Source organism: Rhea americana, unplaced genomic scaffold (genome assembly GCF_003343005.1).
Source record: "Rhea americana isolate MKP2758 unplaced genomic scaffold, rheAme1 scaffold_51, whole genome shotgun sequence".
In the NCBI taxonomy this organism is placed as follows: Eukaryota; Metazoa; Chordata; class Aves; order Rheiformes; family Rheidae; genus Rhea; species Rhea americana.
The window spans coordinates 5,059,232-5,074,530 of record NW_028186657.1 but is presented as its reverse complement, the minus strand read 5'-3'; the positions used below and the strand labels follow the sequence as shown (position 1 = coordinate 5,074,530).

The window sequence follows — 15,299 nt, the reverse complement described above, 5'->3', positions numbered from 1 at the left end:
TTTTTTTAAGTGCAATTATTTCAGAGATGTGATCACTTTGGTTACTAAATGCTTATTAGGAAGCAAAGTTCAGCATAGAGCAGAAGCTCCCCAGAATGTTGAATATATCAGTTAAGTTTTACTGCAGTGAATTATATAGAAGATTCTTGAGTAACTTTCAAATCATCAAACTGTAATTAAATATTGCAAAGACTGTCTGAAAAATCTTTAATTTTTAATGAAAGTTAAATATATATTGTCAGTCTACTTGAAGGTGTAGTATTTTAATGCATGACGCTCAGAACAAATTGGATAATGAAATGATTACTTTTAAATGAAACTGTTGCGGAAGCATACATGTTTCAGCTGGCAAGCAGCTTCTCAATACTCATACATGCACATTCACATACTCGATAATAGTGAATTCCCAGACTAAAATTACAGCTACTTTGAGGTTTCTGGTAGCAAATTAAAAATCCCACAGAAGCAAAGCTTGACTGAGTTAGGTTCCCCAGAACATACGGGAAAGTACCTTCCACTCTTTCTTTATATTAAATATATTTTTTAATACGGACAAATCAGATTTAACTCTTGATTTCACAAACACAAATTCCAAAGTTTATACAAATAGAGATTATTAAGTTAGGCTAGACAAAACAAAATGCGTTCGGCAAATCCGACCTGGATTTCTGTGCGTGGGATTGCTACTYGCAGATTTAGCGTGAACGTTGCATCAGGAGCTTGCAGGGTATGAGCAGATGCACAGCCAGGGTTTCCCAGTGCTACGTGCTGTATATATAATAAACAGGGGACGTTTCTGGTGCTGTGGAGTTATTGATCTGGGTAGGTCAGGACGTAGCTCGGTTGCTTGCATGGCTGTACTCGGCAAAGAAACTCGTGCCAAGAGCCCTGTCGTCGGGGTGAGAGGGGAACGTGCCCGTCCCGGTGCGCGCGTGCACGTTGTTTGTCAGCCGCGACGCAGCGCGGGGCAGGACGGCGGCTCTCGCTGAGCCGACCGAGGAGTTTGCTGCCTGTCCCGCGGCCGATCGCGCGCRTGGGTACGGACCGTGCAGGCGAGCGGGCAGCGCTGCGGGAGCGCGGAGCGGGAGACGGCGGCGGGGCTGTGCCGGGGCGCGGGCAGGATAACGCGCTTGGCCTGCGCGGGAGCCCCGGGAAAGCGCCGGGGTGAGCTGGCGATCGCGTGCCTTCGAGGGGTCTCGCTGCGTTTCTCGACTGTGCGCCAGTCATTCTTAAATTGCAAATACAATGCGCAAATCGTTAATTTGGTGGGGAAATTCTTTTCGCTTAGGGTAACAATATTGAATGTCAATATTGCCTTAATTAAATTTGCTTTTATGTTATCTTGGCACCTCGTTTTATGTCAGGATCACGTTCCTAATGCGTTCGAAACCCTGTAGGATCCCAAACTTTATAGCTGTTGCTTTCTGTAAACCAGCAGCTTCTCCCGCAGTAGGTCTGGCTCTAACAATGATGTGTTTTGAAATTGCCTGCAAAATGTGAAATATGCCTGCTCTGATAAACCTGGAGTCTGTAGGCAAGCCTAAGGATTTTAATGCATTTACAGAGAAAAGATACCTTCTATTTCTTCAGTTATATTTTCATAAAGTTAAGCTATTTCACTGTAAGGAAAGATGGAGGAAATAAATCTGAAATACTTGTTCCCCACCCATTTTTCCTTCTGCTGTTCTCGTCCATAAGATATAACGGATGGTAATACGGTTCAGGCATCTTAAAAACCGTAAGTTTTGCGAGATAGCTATTGTCTGCTGCTGAGAGGCCTCGTGAGTCAAAAATGCTTCCTTCAGACACGGACTATGTTTGTTTTGCGTTTTTCCAGTAATTTTAAACTCTAGATGCAAATGATTTCTTTTTTTTTTCTTTTCTCCCCCCTGTCGTATGCTGTGATATATGCAGATATTCGATCAGCTCTGTTCTGTGCTTAGATCATAGCTGTCCTTTCCCTGGCAGCTACGCGCTTGGGAAAAAAATGTTATCGATAAGTTCAGAGGAGCCTTAGCAGAAGCAGAGAAATTTCACACAAACATAAAACAAAACCTAACCCCTGTGACAGGGAAAGTTTACRCTGTGCCAGATTTTAGCAGCTTTCTTGTTCCTTTGGTGAGATGCTAGAAGCGCAGGTGATTTTAATTTTCTTGTACAGAGAGGAACGGAGAAGTTTGGAATTTGCATGCATGACCAGGACCTGTGTTTGGGAAAATGTAAACTCATCACAGTGGAAAATGTGTTGTTTGGAGTCTGAGGGTGAAAACAAAGCTGAGGATTTTGGAGAGACTGCCTGAGCCAGATGGCCTGGTGCATTCCCAGTCTGGCAGCCCAACTGCTCCCTCCTGTATAATATACAGCCATTTGTTCTGGGATATTTACGCTAGAGCTGTTTCCATGTGAATGTTTGAAAACCATTAAAAATGAACATATTAGGAGAGATAAATTTATATAATTTGTGTGAATGCATTGATAAGCAGGCGGTGCGTCAAAGACGGAGGGAGACTGGATAAAATAATTAGGTGCTACTGACTCGCGTACGGAGGCACGTAGCCCCGAGGAGCCCCCTGCCCGGGACCCAGCGCGGCGCACGTGTTCGGGCTAAACCCRTGCCGGGATGAGTCCGGGCTTCGCCCGGGTAAGGCGCAAGCTCGGGGAACGCAGGGTTAAGCGTTCGAAGCCAAACGCGCGCAAGGCCCTGAATTCGCAGCGTGTTTTTGAGTGGAGGCACCGCGGATGCGAGGCTGGGGCTCGCCGGGTGAAATTCTGGCCCGTCGGAGGTCAGCTGCCAAGGCGCCGCCGAGTTCGGCGGGGCCGGGGTTTTATTTTCTCTCTCTGGGTGCACGTCTGTATACGTCATTACAACCTGTGTCAGCTCTGCTCTCCGAAAAGCCTCTCGTTCGGACGGGTTTTTCCGCCCCCTTTATTTCAGTGAAGAGGGGGTTCGTCGCGTGGAGCGGAGGAGGAATTCGAAGGCGAGCGATTTTAGGCGCCCGCTGACGATTTCTGTCTGTCTCTCTCTCTCGCCCTCTTAAAATCGAGGCCGTGACATAACCGRGGAACGTAACGAGCGCGATCTCGTTTCTTCGAGCCGCGCTCTCGTCGCGTTCGGAAGGCAGCGCTGCTGCCTGGCCAGCGGCGCCGCGAGGCGATCGCGCCCTCGGCTGTACCAGCGTAAATCCGGATTTATTCCGGGACAGCTAGGGACCAAACAGGGCTCTGTATTTTTCCAACTTAATCGTCAGCTCTTTTACTGCTTTATCCTGCTGTCTTTAYTCAGGCAAAACTCCCACTGGTTTAAATGAAAACCCTAGTCTTGACTTTTATATTCTCCCCCCTTCACCCCCCCCTCTCTTTTTATAAACGCCGTCACTAAAAAGTTTGGGCAAATTGTTCTGGACGCACTTGTAGTCTAGAAACGACTGTGAYGTGCTCGATTCAGTAACTTTTATTTGCTGGCAACTAGTGAATTACGTTTGACTTTGCTTTTTATGCTGCTTTATTTAACTAGAAGCCAGGAAGTCTTATATGTTGGCGCAGATTTTTAGGGGCCCGATTTGGAAATCCGTCTGCGCGCGAGCGATCCTCGCTCGCTGGGGCTTCTTGCAGAAAGGCTCCGTATGTGTATAAGAGTTTATAAAGATGGAAGGTGAATTTGCRGGGTGGGGGGGCAGAATATTGCAGTTGTTCAGGAGAAGAAAAACTGTTTCGGAAAGCTGATGAAATGCATCAGGTTAAAACAACAAGAAGTAAACAAAAGGGGGGGGGRAAAAAACCCAAAGTCTATCATTTCGTGTTTCCTTTGCTGGTGTTCTGTTGTGCAACTCTGATGTGTGTTTGCAGGCTTATTTTTAGCCCTGCTGTGGTCTAAGTTTATACGCAGTAACTTTCACTTTATCTCTCATTAATGTGATCCTGATTTGACAAAATTGCGACTCCATCAGTGCAACGTGGAATCCTGCCACAGCGGCCCCGGTTCAAAACCTGAACTTTTTAAAAAAAACAATAAATAATAATAATAATAATAAAAATTGAGGTAGTTCTCTTAAGACGGTGCGTTTTCAGCCCCACAGCGAAGCGTGCTYGCAGCAGTAACGCCGTAGACCCTTCCTGTAAAAATACTTGGTGGCAGCTCTAAAGATCTGAAACTTCAGCTGTTGCTGCTTCCTTTCTGAAGCTAATAGCAGAATCAACGCTTCCGAGCGGCGCGGGAGGAGGGCCGGCGGGGCGCTCGGCCCGGCGGCCGTCGCCTTGGCGCGCCTGTTCGCCCGAGGCGTTCGCGAAGCGGCGGCGGGAGCTTGGGACGAGCTGCTCCGAGGTGGCCCTGGYGGTTCCCGCTGCTTCCCGGAATTGCCTAGAAATTCCCGGAGGAGCAGGGTGCTGGGACGAACCCCGCTGAGTTTTGAGAAAGGACGGGGCGCGCGGGCGCCGCGAGAAGCCAACCGGTCGCGCGGCCGGGGCCGGAGCGCGTCGTGCGGGCGAGGAGGGATCGCTGACGTTAAACGTAACGGACAAGGTGATTACGTACCGCCGCCTCGGCTCTGCCCGTTCGTTATTGCTATTTAGTTGAGTTATTTAAGCGGGTACCTGGAGGTTAAGTAAGCATAGCAGCGGGAAGAGGAGAGGAAGAAAAAAAAAAAAAGGGGGTAAATTTTGCATTCTCCTTTGTCCTTCCTTTCGTTGGCAACAAGGTAACCCGTACTGGGTAGGTTTGTTTTAAGATYTGAAAGCCCAAGAAGTGCAAGCGGAGGCCACAGTCCTCTCCGGGGCGCGTTCCCGCCACGGGCCGGAGGTGGGGAGCAATCAGTTGATGGGGAAACGATTGGAAAAAAAAAAAAGAAAAAAACTTCAAAAAGTTGGATTATTTAATCCTTCCTGCAGCGCCTCTGAGTCTGTCCCAGCTCCCGGGTCAACGCAAGAYGCGGATGGACGTGCGGCAGTTTTCCAAGGCCTCTTGCAGAGCCGCTGTAGCTCCCCCGGGCGCGGATTTGAACGTGCGTCCAGGTGCTGAGCCGGGGTCTCCGCTGGTGCGGGGGTCTGGCTGGGACCCGCCGCCTGCGCCGTGCAGCCAAAGGCCCCGGGCACCTTCCCTCTTACCTTGCCAGCAAAAAGCCACGCAGGCTCTCCCTTTTTGCGAGAAAGCACGTAGTAAAACCCGAATGAAACGATTAAACCCGACACAAATGACACGGAGCCGTTCCTAATATTATTTATGGAATCGCTAAATCATTTAATAATGCTGAATATTAATATTGCATGTTACTGTTAAAACGGAGTTAAAACCCGGCTCCCGCAGGCTCAGCACCGCGCGCCGGGGTCCGTGCGCCGCCCGCGGGGAGCCGGGAGCCAGCCCTGCTGTCTCCCCACAGCCTGTGCGAGGTGCCTGGCCGCTTCCCGCTGCTGTTTCCTACCTTCTGTTTCCAAATTTTCCCATTCCATAAAATATGTTTCGTCCAGGTAACATACTGTTTTTTTTTTTTTTTTTTTATTTTCAACACCCCGGCTCTTTTTATTATTAGCTTCACAGCAGATGTCATTTATCTGCAGAGTTCGTTTCCCTCTTGCCTCCATCGTTTTTTCTCTTTTTTTTCTTTTTTCCCCCCTTTTCTTTAGTCTACACGTTAGCGGTTAACGCGGTCCCGCCGCAGCGAGGGGCAGAGCGGGGCGGCGTGCGGGGCTCGTCCCTCCGGGCTGGCTGCCGGGAGCGCGGCACACGGGGACCCTGCTTCGCGCGTGGACGCAGCCACGTCCTCCCGGAGCTTTCGCTTAAAGGGTTTCCCCACGCTGTCCTCGAGTCCGGTTTCTTGAGCTGCTCTGCGCTGTTCTGGTGCCCTTTGCACTGGCAGGGCCTGCTGCGTGCTTACGGATGCTGCTGTAACTCCAGAGCTGCTCTCCGGAAACCAGTGGATCGATGGGTTCGAGTGGAGAATCAGGCACGAGCTCTTCCGGGAGCTCCCAGTAAAACGCCTGGGCTGTGCAGTGTGCAGCTTTTGGAATTAAAAATACATGAGCTCGCGCTTTCCCCCCCCCCCCAAATGAATAGGGCTCAAAGTGTGCCAAGCCCTGCTGTTGTGTTTTTTTTTCTTTTAATGCTATTAGGTTTATATTTTATTCTGAATTGAAAAGAAAATTGTGGTTGTCTTGACTACTAAAAAAGCCCATCCTACACACCGCTTGAGAGATGTGCAGCAGAGAGGAGGCAGCTTAGCTGTACTCAGCTTGTGCTGTTTTCCAACTGCAAATCTCGAAACGGGTTCTGCGAAGGCATGGTTTCTGCTGCCTGAGACTTAGCTTGCAACTTTGGCTGAGCACTCGGTTACTGCGATGCGTTTTTATTTTTTTCCGAACTCAACTTGATGCACGGCTAAAAATGTGTTTTGTTTCTAGGCAATAGTATATGAAGGCCAAGACAAGAACCCAGAAATGTGTCGAGTTCTGCTCACGCATGAGATAATGTGCAGGTAAGAAATACGCTGCTTTCAGTTAATTAGTGATGAGAAGATGAATTTGTGTCTCAAAATCTAGGTTGAACCTGCAGCTATTTTAGGACTTCAAATTTATCTTTCTTGCATTAAACAAGCCCAAAGTAACACAGTTCTATGTGTGTAATTAGCAGCAAGGTCTCGTCACACCAGATGTCAATTATTTATAAAGAGTGATTCCTAACGAAACGCCACTGGTTTGCATTTAGACACTGCAGCCTAGAAGAGGTCTCCTCACTGAAATTAATAAAGTCAATTATAATCTTTCGAGCGATAAATGTCTCTGCTCCCACCCCCCGTGATAACATCCCCAGCAAAGCGACAAACTGGCCGTTTTTGGTTTTGCTGGACGTGCGTTCAGACTCGAAACCGGGAGGGCTTTCTTCCTCCCCGCTGAGACACCCCTTCCTTGCAGTTTGACTTCCCTCGAGCCGTCTTCGCACGTCCCCCACCTGGCCCGCGCGCAGCGGGCGCTGCCCCTCCATGCAAAAGATGTCTTTTGGTTGAGCTTCTTCAAACTTCCCCCTGCACGGTYTGGCCCCGCGCGGTGCTCTTTTGCCCTGAACACGCCTGCCTGGCGTCGGTCGCTGAAGTACACAGCAGTCAAATACCTCCTCTCCCTAACGCAGCACTTCCGCAGCAGCCCGCCGCTTCCTTCTCTTTTCTGGCTGGTAGAAACACACGAAGCCTCTTCTACTTCCCTCTTAGGGCAGAGAAGTCAGCATCTTCTCACAGAGCCCTCCAACACCTAGACGAGCTTGACCTTGCAGTCTCATTAAAGTTGATGAGTGTTTTTCCAAGTCTGAAAAATTTGCTACATGTTATTTGATGGCACAAAATAATTCCCTGGTGGTACGCGGGGCGTTCTTGCATAAGCTCATCGTTACAATCAAGTTGTTATAAGACTGTCAAAATGCCATTGCATGTGTTTTTACACAACTTTTGTAAAACATATTTACTAAAAAAAAAAGGGGGGGGGGTAACCTGAGGGTAAAAACTATTCCCCACTTCTAAGAATAAACTTGGATGAGAGTTTCCTGGCGCTGGAGAGTCTTAGACTAAGTATTTGCATGGAATAGTCTCTGTTGGTTGRTTTATTTTTTTTTTCCCTCCTTCCTGGGGATCTGCTTGTTCTGCCCCCCACGACAGCTCCTCGCTGATGAACTCTACTCAGGTTTTTCCAGGAAACCAAAGATATAACCTGTTACGGCATGAGCMCTCCCAGAGCAGGCAGGTGCCTCCAAGAGGGACCCGAGCTCCCGTTGCTGTTCAGAGCTGAGCGCGGCTCCGCTGCRGGCTCCCGGCCTCCTCGACCTTTCCAAAGGGAAACCCAAGTCGTGCTGACAACTCGTAATTGCCCCAAAATTCATTGGCCCAATTAGCACCGCTTTCACGCCAGATAGCCAGCTAGGAACAATTCGTGGAAATATTAAAGGAGGCCCCTGACCCGATAAGGCTCGAGTGCAGGCTTTGCTCCTCTCGTCTGAGCAGACCAGAGGCACAGTGAAGGCCSTTCGCGTGAGTAAAACTAAGCACGTGCTAAAGCACCTGCCGCAGCAGGATCTGACTCTGCTCGCCGTTAGGACYGCAAGATGCATCTTATTGCGTCTTAAGCTGCAAGGCTTTGAGGTAGGGATTGTATCTACCTGCAACTGTGTGGAAGCGCTGGGTCTTAGTCAGAATTTAAGCCTTTTTGGGGCCCAGCAATAGTGCAAAGCAGACAGTAACGGTCCTGYAGCCGGCAGGAGCCCCTCCAGCGCCAGCTGGAGCAGCAGCAAAGCTCGCTCAGAAACGCGTGCGGAGGAGCTTCGTGTTCCTCCCAGCTAGCACCAAAGGACTCCTGTTCAGCGGGGGGCACAAGAGTAAGAATTACGTGCTTTGAGGCATTAATTTTCTTACAMATACTTTAGGGATATAAAGAGTAATAAATAAATTGCAACTTATATACAAGGCTGAGTTTTATCTGTAAGACCAAATATCTGCATCAGAGATTTACAGCCTTGTCAATATACTTCGACTGAGATAAAATTATTTCCATTCTGGGAATGCTGAAAGATGTGCGATGTCATTCGGAGCAATCTTTCTCTTTATTAAAGCAGTTTACACTTTCTCCGTTCTTAAAATTCATTGGATCAAGGGCTTTATTCTTGTATTTGTTTACTGCTGGTCGCTGCTTCGTGTTTCATAAACATAAGATAGAGCAGTAGCAAAAGAAAAAAAAAAATCTGACCATGGTAGGCAAATGTTGTGTGTCTGATGGGGTGGTGGAGATGTATTCAAATTTCTTACAGCTCATATTAGAAATTACCCATTTCCCTTTCTGCCCATACATTTGTAAGAGGGTGCTGTTTGTTTACCAGCCTGCTTGACCCTATTGCACAAATCTGTCATCTATTGTGCTGCTAACACTCTTTTAAATTGCAAATCTGATGCTCTTTAGGGGTCTGGAAGAAGGGAAAAAAAAAATCTCTATCCACACCATTCTGTTTCTCTTGATTTCTTGCCTGTTGTAAGTGGAAGTTGGGATGTGCTGAATTTGCACCAGGGGTGCAAATGCAGCCTCAATTATAAGCATAAAATTAGAGTCTGTTCCCCATTAATCAGCCCGGCTAATTGCTATGCACTACCATTAGCCATATGGTGTGAAAGACAGCTTGCTCTCCCTAAGATGAAATTTCTTCATTTCAGACATGAAATAGTGAGGACTCTGTATTTTAAAATAGCTTGTTTTAGATATTTAATTTCTAAACAACTTTCAGCAGTGCTTTCTATCAAGGCTAACTGCACAATAAAACTTTGCATTTATGTGACAAATCTGCGTATCTGTAATATACTGCAGCCGCGGCGCGGATAAGACAAAGAATTCGAATGTGCCGGAGCCCGCGCTCGTGGCGGGAGAGCGGGGCCGAGGTTTGCTTCAGGTGGCTGTTTATTCCGAAGGATTTCATTGTGTTTTGTCAGATCGAAAATCCACACGGCTGGCAAAAAATATTAATAGCTGGGAAGAATTCACAGCCTCAGTGGAATTTATTAGTATTGTAGGCAGCGTGGGGAGGGACATCTATAGTTAAATAACGCCTCAACAATTTCCATTATGAAACTTTCAGTGGCTTACAGCTTTGCCAAACTTAAACTGTTCTGGCTGAAATGTCCTTTGCAGGGTGTCAGCCTCGGGCTGACTTTCTTTGGAAAGTTTCAGCTAAAACGGTTCAGCGATTTCTGAGAATGGAGCTGGAGTAAAATATGGGTTTTGTCTGCATAAAATAAAACCTCGCAGCTGTTTTTGTCGAGAAGCTCTAGCACCTCCGCGCTTTGGGCGTCTGCGAGCAAAACCTCCCGCGCGGCTTCGTAACGCCTTGCTCGAGCCCGGCGGGCTGCCGCCCCCCGCCGCCGCGATTTCTCCTCCTTCGCTGTCCCCGCAGAAGATCTTTGGGGCTTCCCTCGCCGTCGGGGGCGGCCGGGCGAGGGGGGAGCGCTCGCGGCGGCGAGGACCCGGCCCCCGCCGCCGCTGGGGTCCAGCCCGGCTTCGCCGCGCGCCCGGGAGCGGCGGCGGCGGCGGCGTCTCAACTTGCGCCAGCTCTGTTTCTCGTTACGTTTTAATCATTTAGAAATGATTAGCGGGTTTTATTGCCTTGTTTGTGGGTGAATTTTCTCGCCCCACGCGTTCTCGCTGCTCTCCCGCCACACGGCCTTTTCTAGGCAGAGAAGCCCCCCGAACGCCCGCCTGACTCTCTACCTACCGGGCGTTTTATTCCTTCCTAAACTTTAATACTTTCTGCGTGCCGAGGCTGTTACATTTTTTGGTGAATCGAGTGTGGTATTGTGCTGTAAAACGAAGCAGTTTTTTTTGGCAATCCCGAACAATGTAACTTCCACCAAAGTGAAGACACCGCACATGTGTTAGCTGTGAAAAGTTTCAGCCCTGAATAGTTGCCTTGAAGCTTTTTGCGGTGAAAAGAATTATGTATTTTCCTCTCTTTGAAAACAATTTTTTTTTTTTKGGGAAACCATGTTGAAACAGGCTGTTTTGGTAGAAGGCCCCTTTTTTGTTATCTTTAGTGTGGTTAGTTGCTTTATGGGTAGTCTCGGTGGGTAACTAGATTATTCGCCCTATTGTTCAGCAACACAAGGGAACCTTTGTCAGGCTCCGGCGGGGCCATTCGTGTGGTGTGGCACCGGCGAGGACGGGGCCATTCGTGTGGTGTGGCACCRGCGAGGACGGGGCCATTCGTGTGGTGTGGCACCAGCGAGGACGGGGCCATTCGTGTGGTGTGGCACCAGCGAGGACGGGGCCATTCGTGTGGTGTGGCACCGGCGAGGACGGCGAGGACGGGGCCATTCGTGTGGTGTGGCACCAGTGAGGACCTCTTCTTGTGCTGATGTTCCTCCACCTTTCGGGGGAAAAGAAAATAGTTCTTCCGCAAGGGAGCACGACCGTGGTGGTTTCTACCACCCACCCCAAGTGGGCTGCTGAAGTAAGAGGACGTTGGGTTTCTCGCGACTCCTTTTGGAGCGAGCTTGGTGGTTACCACGGGCTTGGTTGGCCCGTGGCTGAGGTTTGCCAGAAAGCTGGTTGCGATGGAGAGGGGTTGCCCTCGTTGGTGCTACCCAGGAGGCGGTCCCCATGTGCAGGGTCCCCCAGGCCCTTGACCCATAGGAGGTGCGCAGAGGGTGCTCAGGGACCGAGGAAGGCTTGGGAAGACCTGGCGCTTCTCTGGCTTTCGTGTTTTGCTTGGAGCCTTCCCTTCAGAGGGTTAGGAGCTGTGGAAGAAGAGCTTTCCCTGCCGAGCGGGTCTTGACACTCTGCGTAGACGCCGGAGTCCGGCTCTGGACGGACAATAACCCCCGACGAGGCGTCGTCGCAAACTGTAACTTAACTTCTCCTTGGGAGCGACGAGCCGCCTCGGCGCAGAGGAGCCCGAGCCTCGAGGCCGGCGGCGGAGCAGCGCTCTGGCCGCCGGCGCTTGCGTCTCCCCTGGCTGCCCCGCGTCTGCCGCGGCGCGGGGGCCCGGCCGCGGGAGCTGCGCGGTCGCCGACGCTCCCGGAGAGCTCGGGGAGACGGCCGCGCTCGAGCGTAAAAACCCGCTGCCGGCGGCGTTTGCGATTTTAGCTCCCCTGTTTCTTCGGGGGAGCGCACGGGCCTGGCAGGCCGGGGCGGGAGGAGGTCTCCCCRCAGCGGAGCGTGCGCCGTAAGGCAAAGGCGAGAGCCGCGCTCAGCGAAGAGCGAGCCGCCGCCGCGGGAGCTCGCAAACAGGCAGCGCTCTCCCTGTTCCGGATGGTCCTTGAGTTAGTATTTGTGAAACATAAAAAAGTAAAAATTTCTTTTTATATTTTCCGTTGCTAACCAGCTGTGCCAGAAGTTAAACGTAGTAATTAACCCATGTGTGACCCACTACATCTGACTGATTTCCAGGCAGGGCCAGAACGGTAACTCTAGCCGGCAATTTGAACCTACCATGTTCGTAATGATGATTTTACAGTGTAATGGTCGCACTAAATCCTTTCACTTTTGCTCTGTAGCCGCTGTTGTGACAAGAAAAGCTGTGGCAACAGAAATGAGACTCCATCAGATCCAGTGATAATTGACAGGTAAGGACTGCTATTGTTTCCTTCGATATATATGTATTTTTTTTCCTCCTCATTATAACGAAACACCTGCCCTCTGTTGCTAATGGGGAAGAATTAGGAGTATCCGTGGATGAAATTTTGTTTTTGATACCAAATTAGTTGTGCTTTGCACTCGTGATTGCCATGGAAGGGCCATATGGGATGTAACGGAGTGACCTGCTCTTTGGAAGGCTCCGCTTCTCCTAACTGATTCATGTGCAGCAGGAGGATATTTTTCTTTCTGACTTTCTGTGGCTCAATTCACATGCTGTGCCAGGGAAGCTTCAGGAATAAAATAATAATAGTTTGTGATTTATGAAATGTGGTTGGGTGCTTATAAATATTTAACTTTTATTTGAAAAATGTTTGAATCATTATCACTTTTAGCTACAGTAGTTCTGTTGGATGCAATCCATCTACATTTTAAGGTTTTTATTTATGCATAAAAACAGTTAAAAAATAGATCTGCAAACTAAGGGKTTTTTCTCCTGTTATTTTCTTTGGTTGGAATACTATTTTGACTGTATTGTCAGTTGATTAATTCATTTTTGCCTGCCTTAATTATTGCTTTTTTAAACAGATCCATATTACTAATCTGACATCACCAAGTAAATCATTGCAGTACAATACATCTATTTTAGCTATTCTGAGCAACGTGTAGTTTCCGTGCTTGCAATTATGCAAAATGGTAGCCAAATAGTCATTTTTACATTTTAATTGTTGAAATTCATTGTACGAAGCCATGTGTGATAACCAGGTTATTATGTAGCATTACTCTATAAGACTTAAATGGCCACGAAGTATGGAAACTGTCTGTCATCAGCTAGGGAAAGCAATACCGTTGCAYTAATCTGAATACAGCAGTCCTGAAGGGATATTACCTATATATATAGAAGCTAGAGTATAGAGCAGAGTGCTGCTCCTTGTATTACTGCCTGAGTTAACATTTGCTATATTAAGCTCAAAGCACCTGCCGTGCCAGGGTGTCCGTGTATATATATATATATATATATATATATATATACACATATATATACATATATATATATATATATTTATAAAAAGGCGAAGGGGGGTTGATGTGTTCAGTGCCGCATCAAAACCGAATTACAGGGGCGCGAGTATTGCAGAGCCTTGCCGGGCGTTGTGCTTACGCAGACTTCCAGATTTATAGTTCTCGTTTGAATTTGTGAAGAAAGTGCGAATATTGGAAGCTTATAGCAGATGTTTTGATTAGCTATAGTAAGTAGTCCTGCGAATGTTTAAATCTCAGAAGATAGATAGCTACCTGTTTTAACTAGGCGTATTTTCGTCTTTTGTGAACGTTAGGTAATACCAGAGAAAGTGGGGGAAAAAAAAACCTCATAGTGAAATCTGTATAGAGATGTGTTTTATAAGCGTGCTGCAGAGTTGAACACGATAAACATGGTGTTGGAGTGGCATTTTGAGTGACATGAAAGCTACAAAATTCACATGAATTTTTCATTGTACTGGAAAGTGAGATGTTAAGATGCTAATGGCAGGTTTACAGAAATATTTTGTTTAACCATCTAGTATGCAAAACTGTGAGTTGCAAATCATTTTAAATTATGAAAGCCAGAGATGCTGTCTGTTACATGCTTTCTACAGAACGAGCAAAACAGTTACATGGAGAAACAGATTTAGCTTYCTAGCAGTGATCAAATTATCAGTATTTACTTAAATTGATGCGAAATGTAACAATTCTGAAGATTATATTTAAATACTAGCTAAACATAATTTGAAGATTATAATATAAGCCTCTTACCTCACCACCCGTACTAAATCACATTTTGCTTGTGAATGGGTTAAGCTTTTAAGTTCTTCACTTGGTTTTAAATTGTGACTTTGATACAGAAGGTTGATATGACTGTGGTTTGAATAACATCTGATTTTGACCTGTTCCTGTGGGTTGCAATGGTATAAGAAATTTGACTCAGCAGTACTGTAATTAGCCCTGCCTGTGTTTTTGAAACAGGATTGTGTTACCTGGATTGCATTAGTTGGCTTCTATTGTTGCCGCTTCGCATCTGTCCCAGTAGGGTACTTAAAACCTTTTCTTGGCCAGGGCTAGTTCAAACAATTTAGGCCAAATAAGTATGTGCTTTATACAGTTAGTGGCTTTAGTGATGTTTCTTGTGACATTTATCCTATTCCCTTTTTTCTTTTTTTTTTTTTCTTTTCCTCTTTCGCTTGGAAAGGATAAAGCGATCTATATGGAGCCTTTTTACCTTAAAATGAATCCTTTAAAATTGTTCGAACATTAAAATGCCTGCACAAGCCAGAACATATGTTTAGTTGCCTGCTGTTGTCACTTCTGCATGCACACAATTTTAAACTATTATGTCAATTGATATGCAAAACCATATTTAGCTATTTTTATTTGCATGTGAGCTTACAGAATTCATTTACCATTTGGGCTAAAGCACTCCCTCATGCCTTACGGTCGGATGATAAAGTCTTGCCTATGGATTTAATCAAACTCTTACATCGAATCCYATGAATCCAAAGAATCTGATTTAACATAGAATCTGTCTGTGGGATTTTTGACATGTGGACTTACATGGAAATGCTGTCCTCTTCTTACGTGCTGGAATGCTACTTTGGATTGATAATTCTCTTTGATGAAGCTAGACATACTTGGGAGAGAGAGAGCTCAGTCTTTTTGGTTGTTGAGATAACTTGGTGAAGATGCTATTTCGCAACTTCAAAGTTACTTTTGTTGTGTCCTTTTTCAAACCCTAGATTTATAAGTGAAAAATATACTGTATATTTTATTTAATCAAAATGTGATATTTAGAAAAAATCTATAGGTGTGTTTGAAACAGGATGTGACCTTATGCTAGTACTTTATACTTTGCTCTGTTTCCGTATCAGCAKATATGGCAGTGAGAAGGACCTAAAGACATTTATACTCATACAATGATCTGAGTTTTCGCCGGAAAATGAAATAAATCTCCTGTGCGTATAGAACAGTCATTTCTAGGAAGTTTCTTGGAAACCTGCGTGTGTCTGAATCATCTTAGCATAGCCTGTATATTTTATCRCTAATCCAGTTACGTGTGTTCAGATGAAGCTCTGATGAACAGGAACCCGTTTTCAAGGGGGATTATTGTCATGGTACAAATGCACAATTCCTCCGACAAGTACAGTAGTGGGGCTGCATTGTAATCATGCTTAAAGGAAACA

At 46.9% G+C, this 15,299-nt stretch overlaps 1 protein-coding gene across 1 annotated transcript in view; it reads left to right on the top strand.

The window, feature by feature from the left end:
* Positions 1–15,299, top strand: part of EBF1 (EBF transcription factor 1) — a 266,385-nt gene that overhangs the window by 4,432 nt on the left and 246,654 nt on the right. The window contains exons 5-6 of the mRNA XM_085317824.1: positions 6,391–6,464; positions 12,006–12,074. Coding sequence (XP_085173950.1) covers positions 6,391–6,464; positions 12,006–12,074 — 143 coding nt within the window. The remainder of the gene's footprint in view (positions 1–6,390; positions 6,465–12,005; positions 12,075–15,299) is intronic.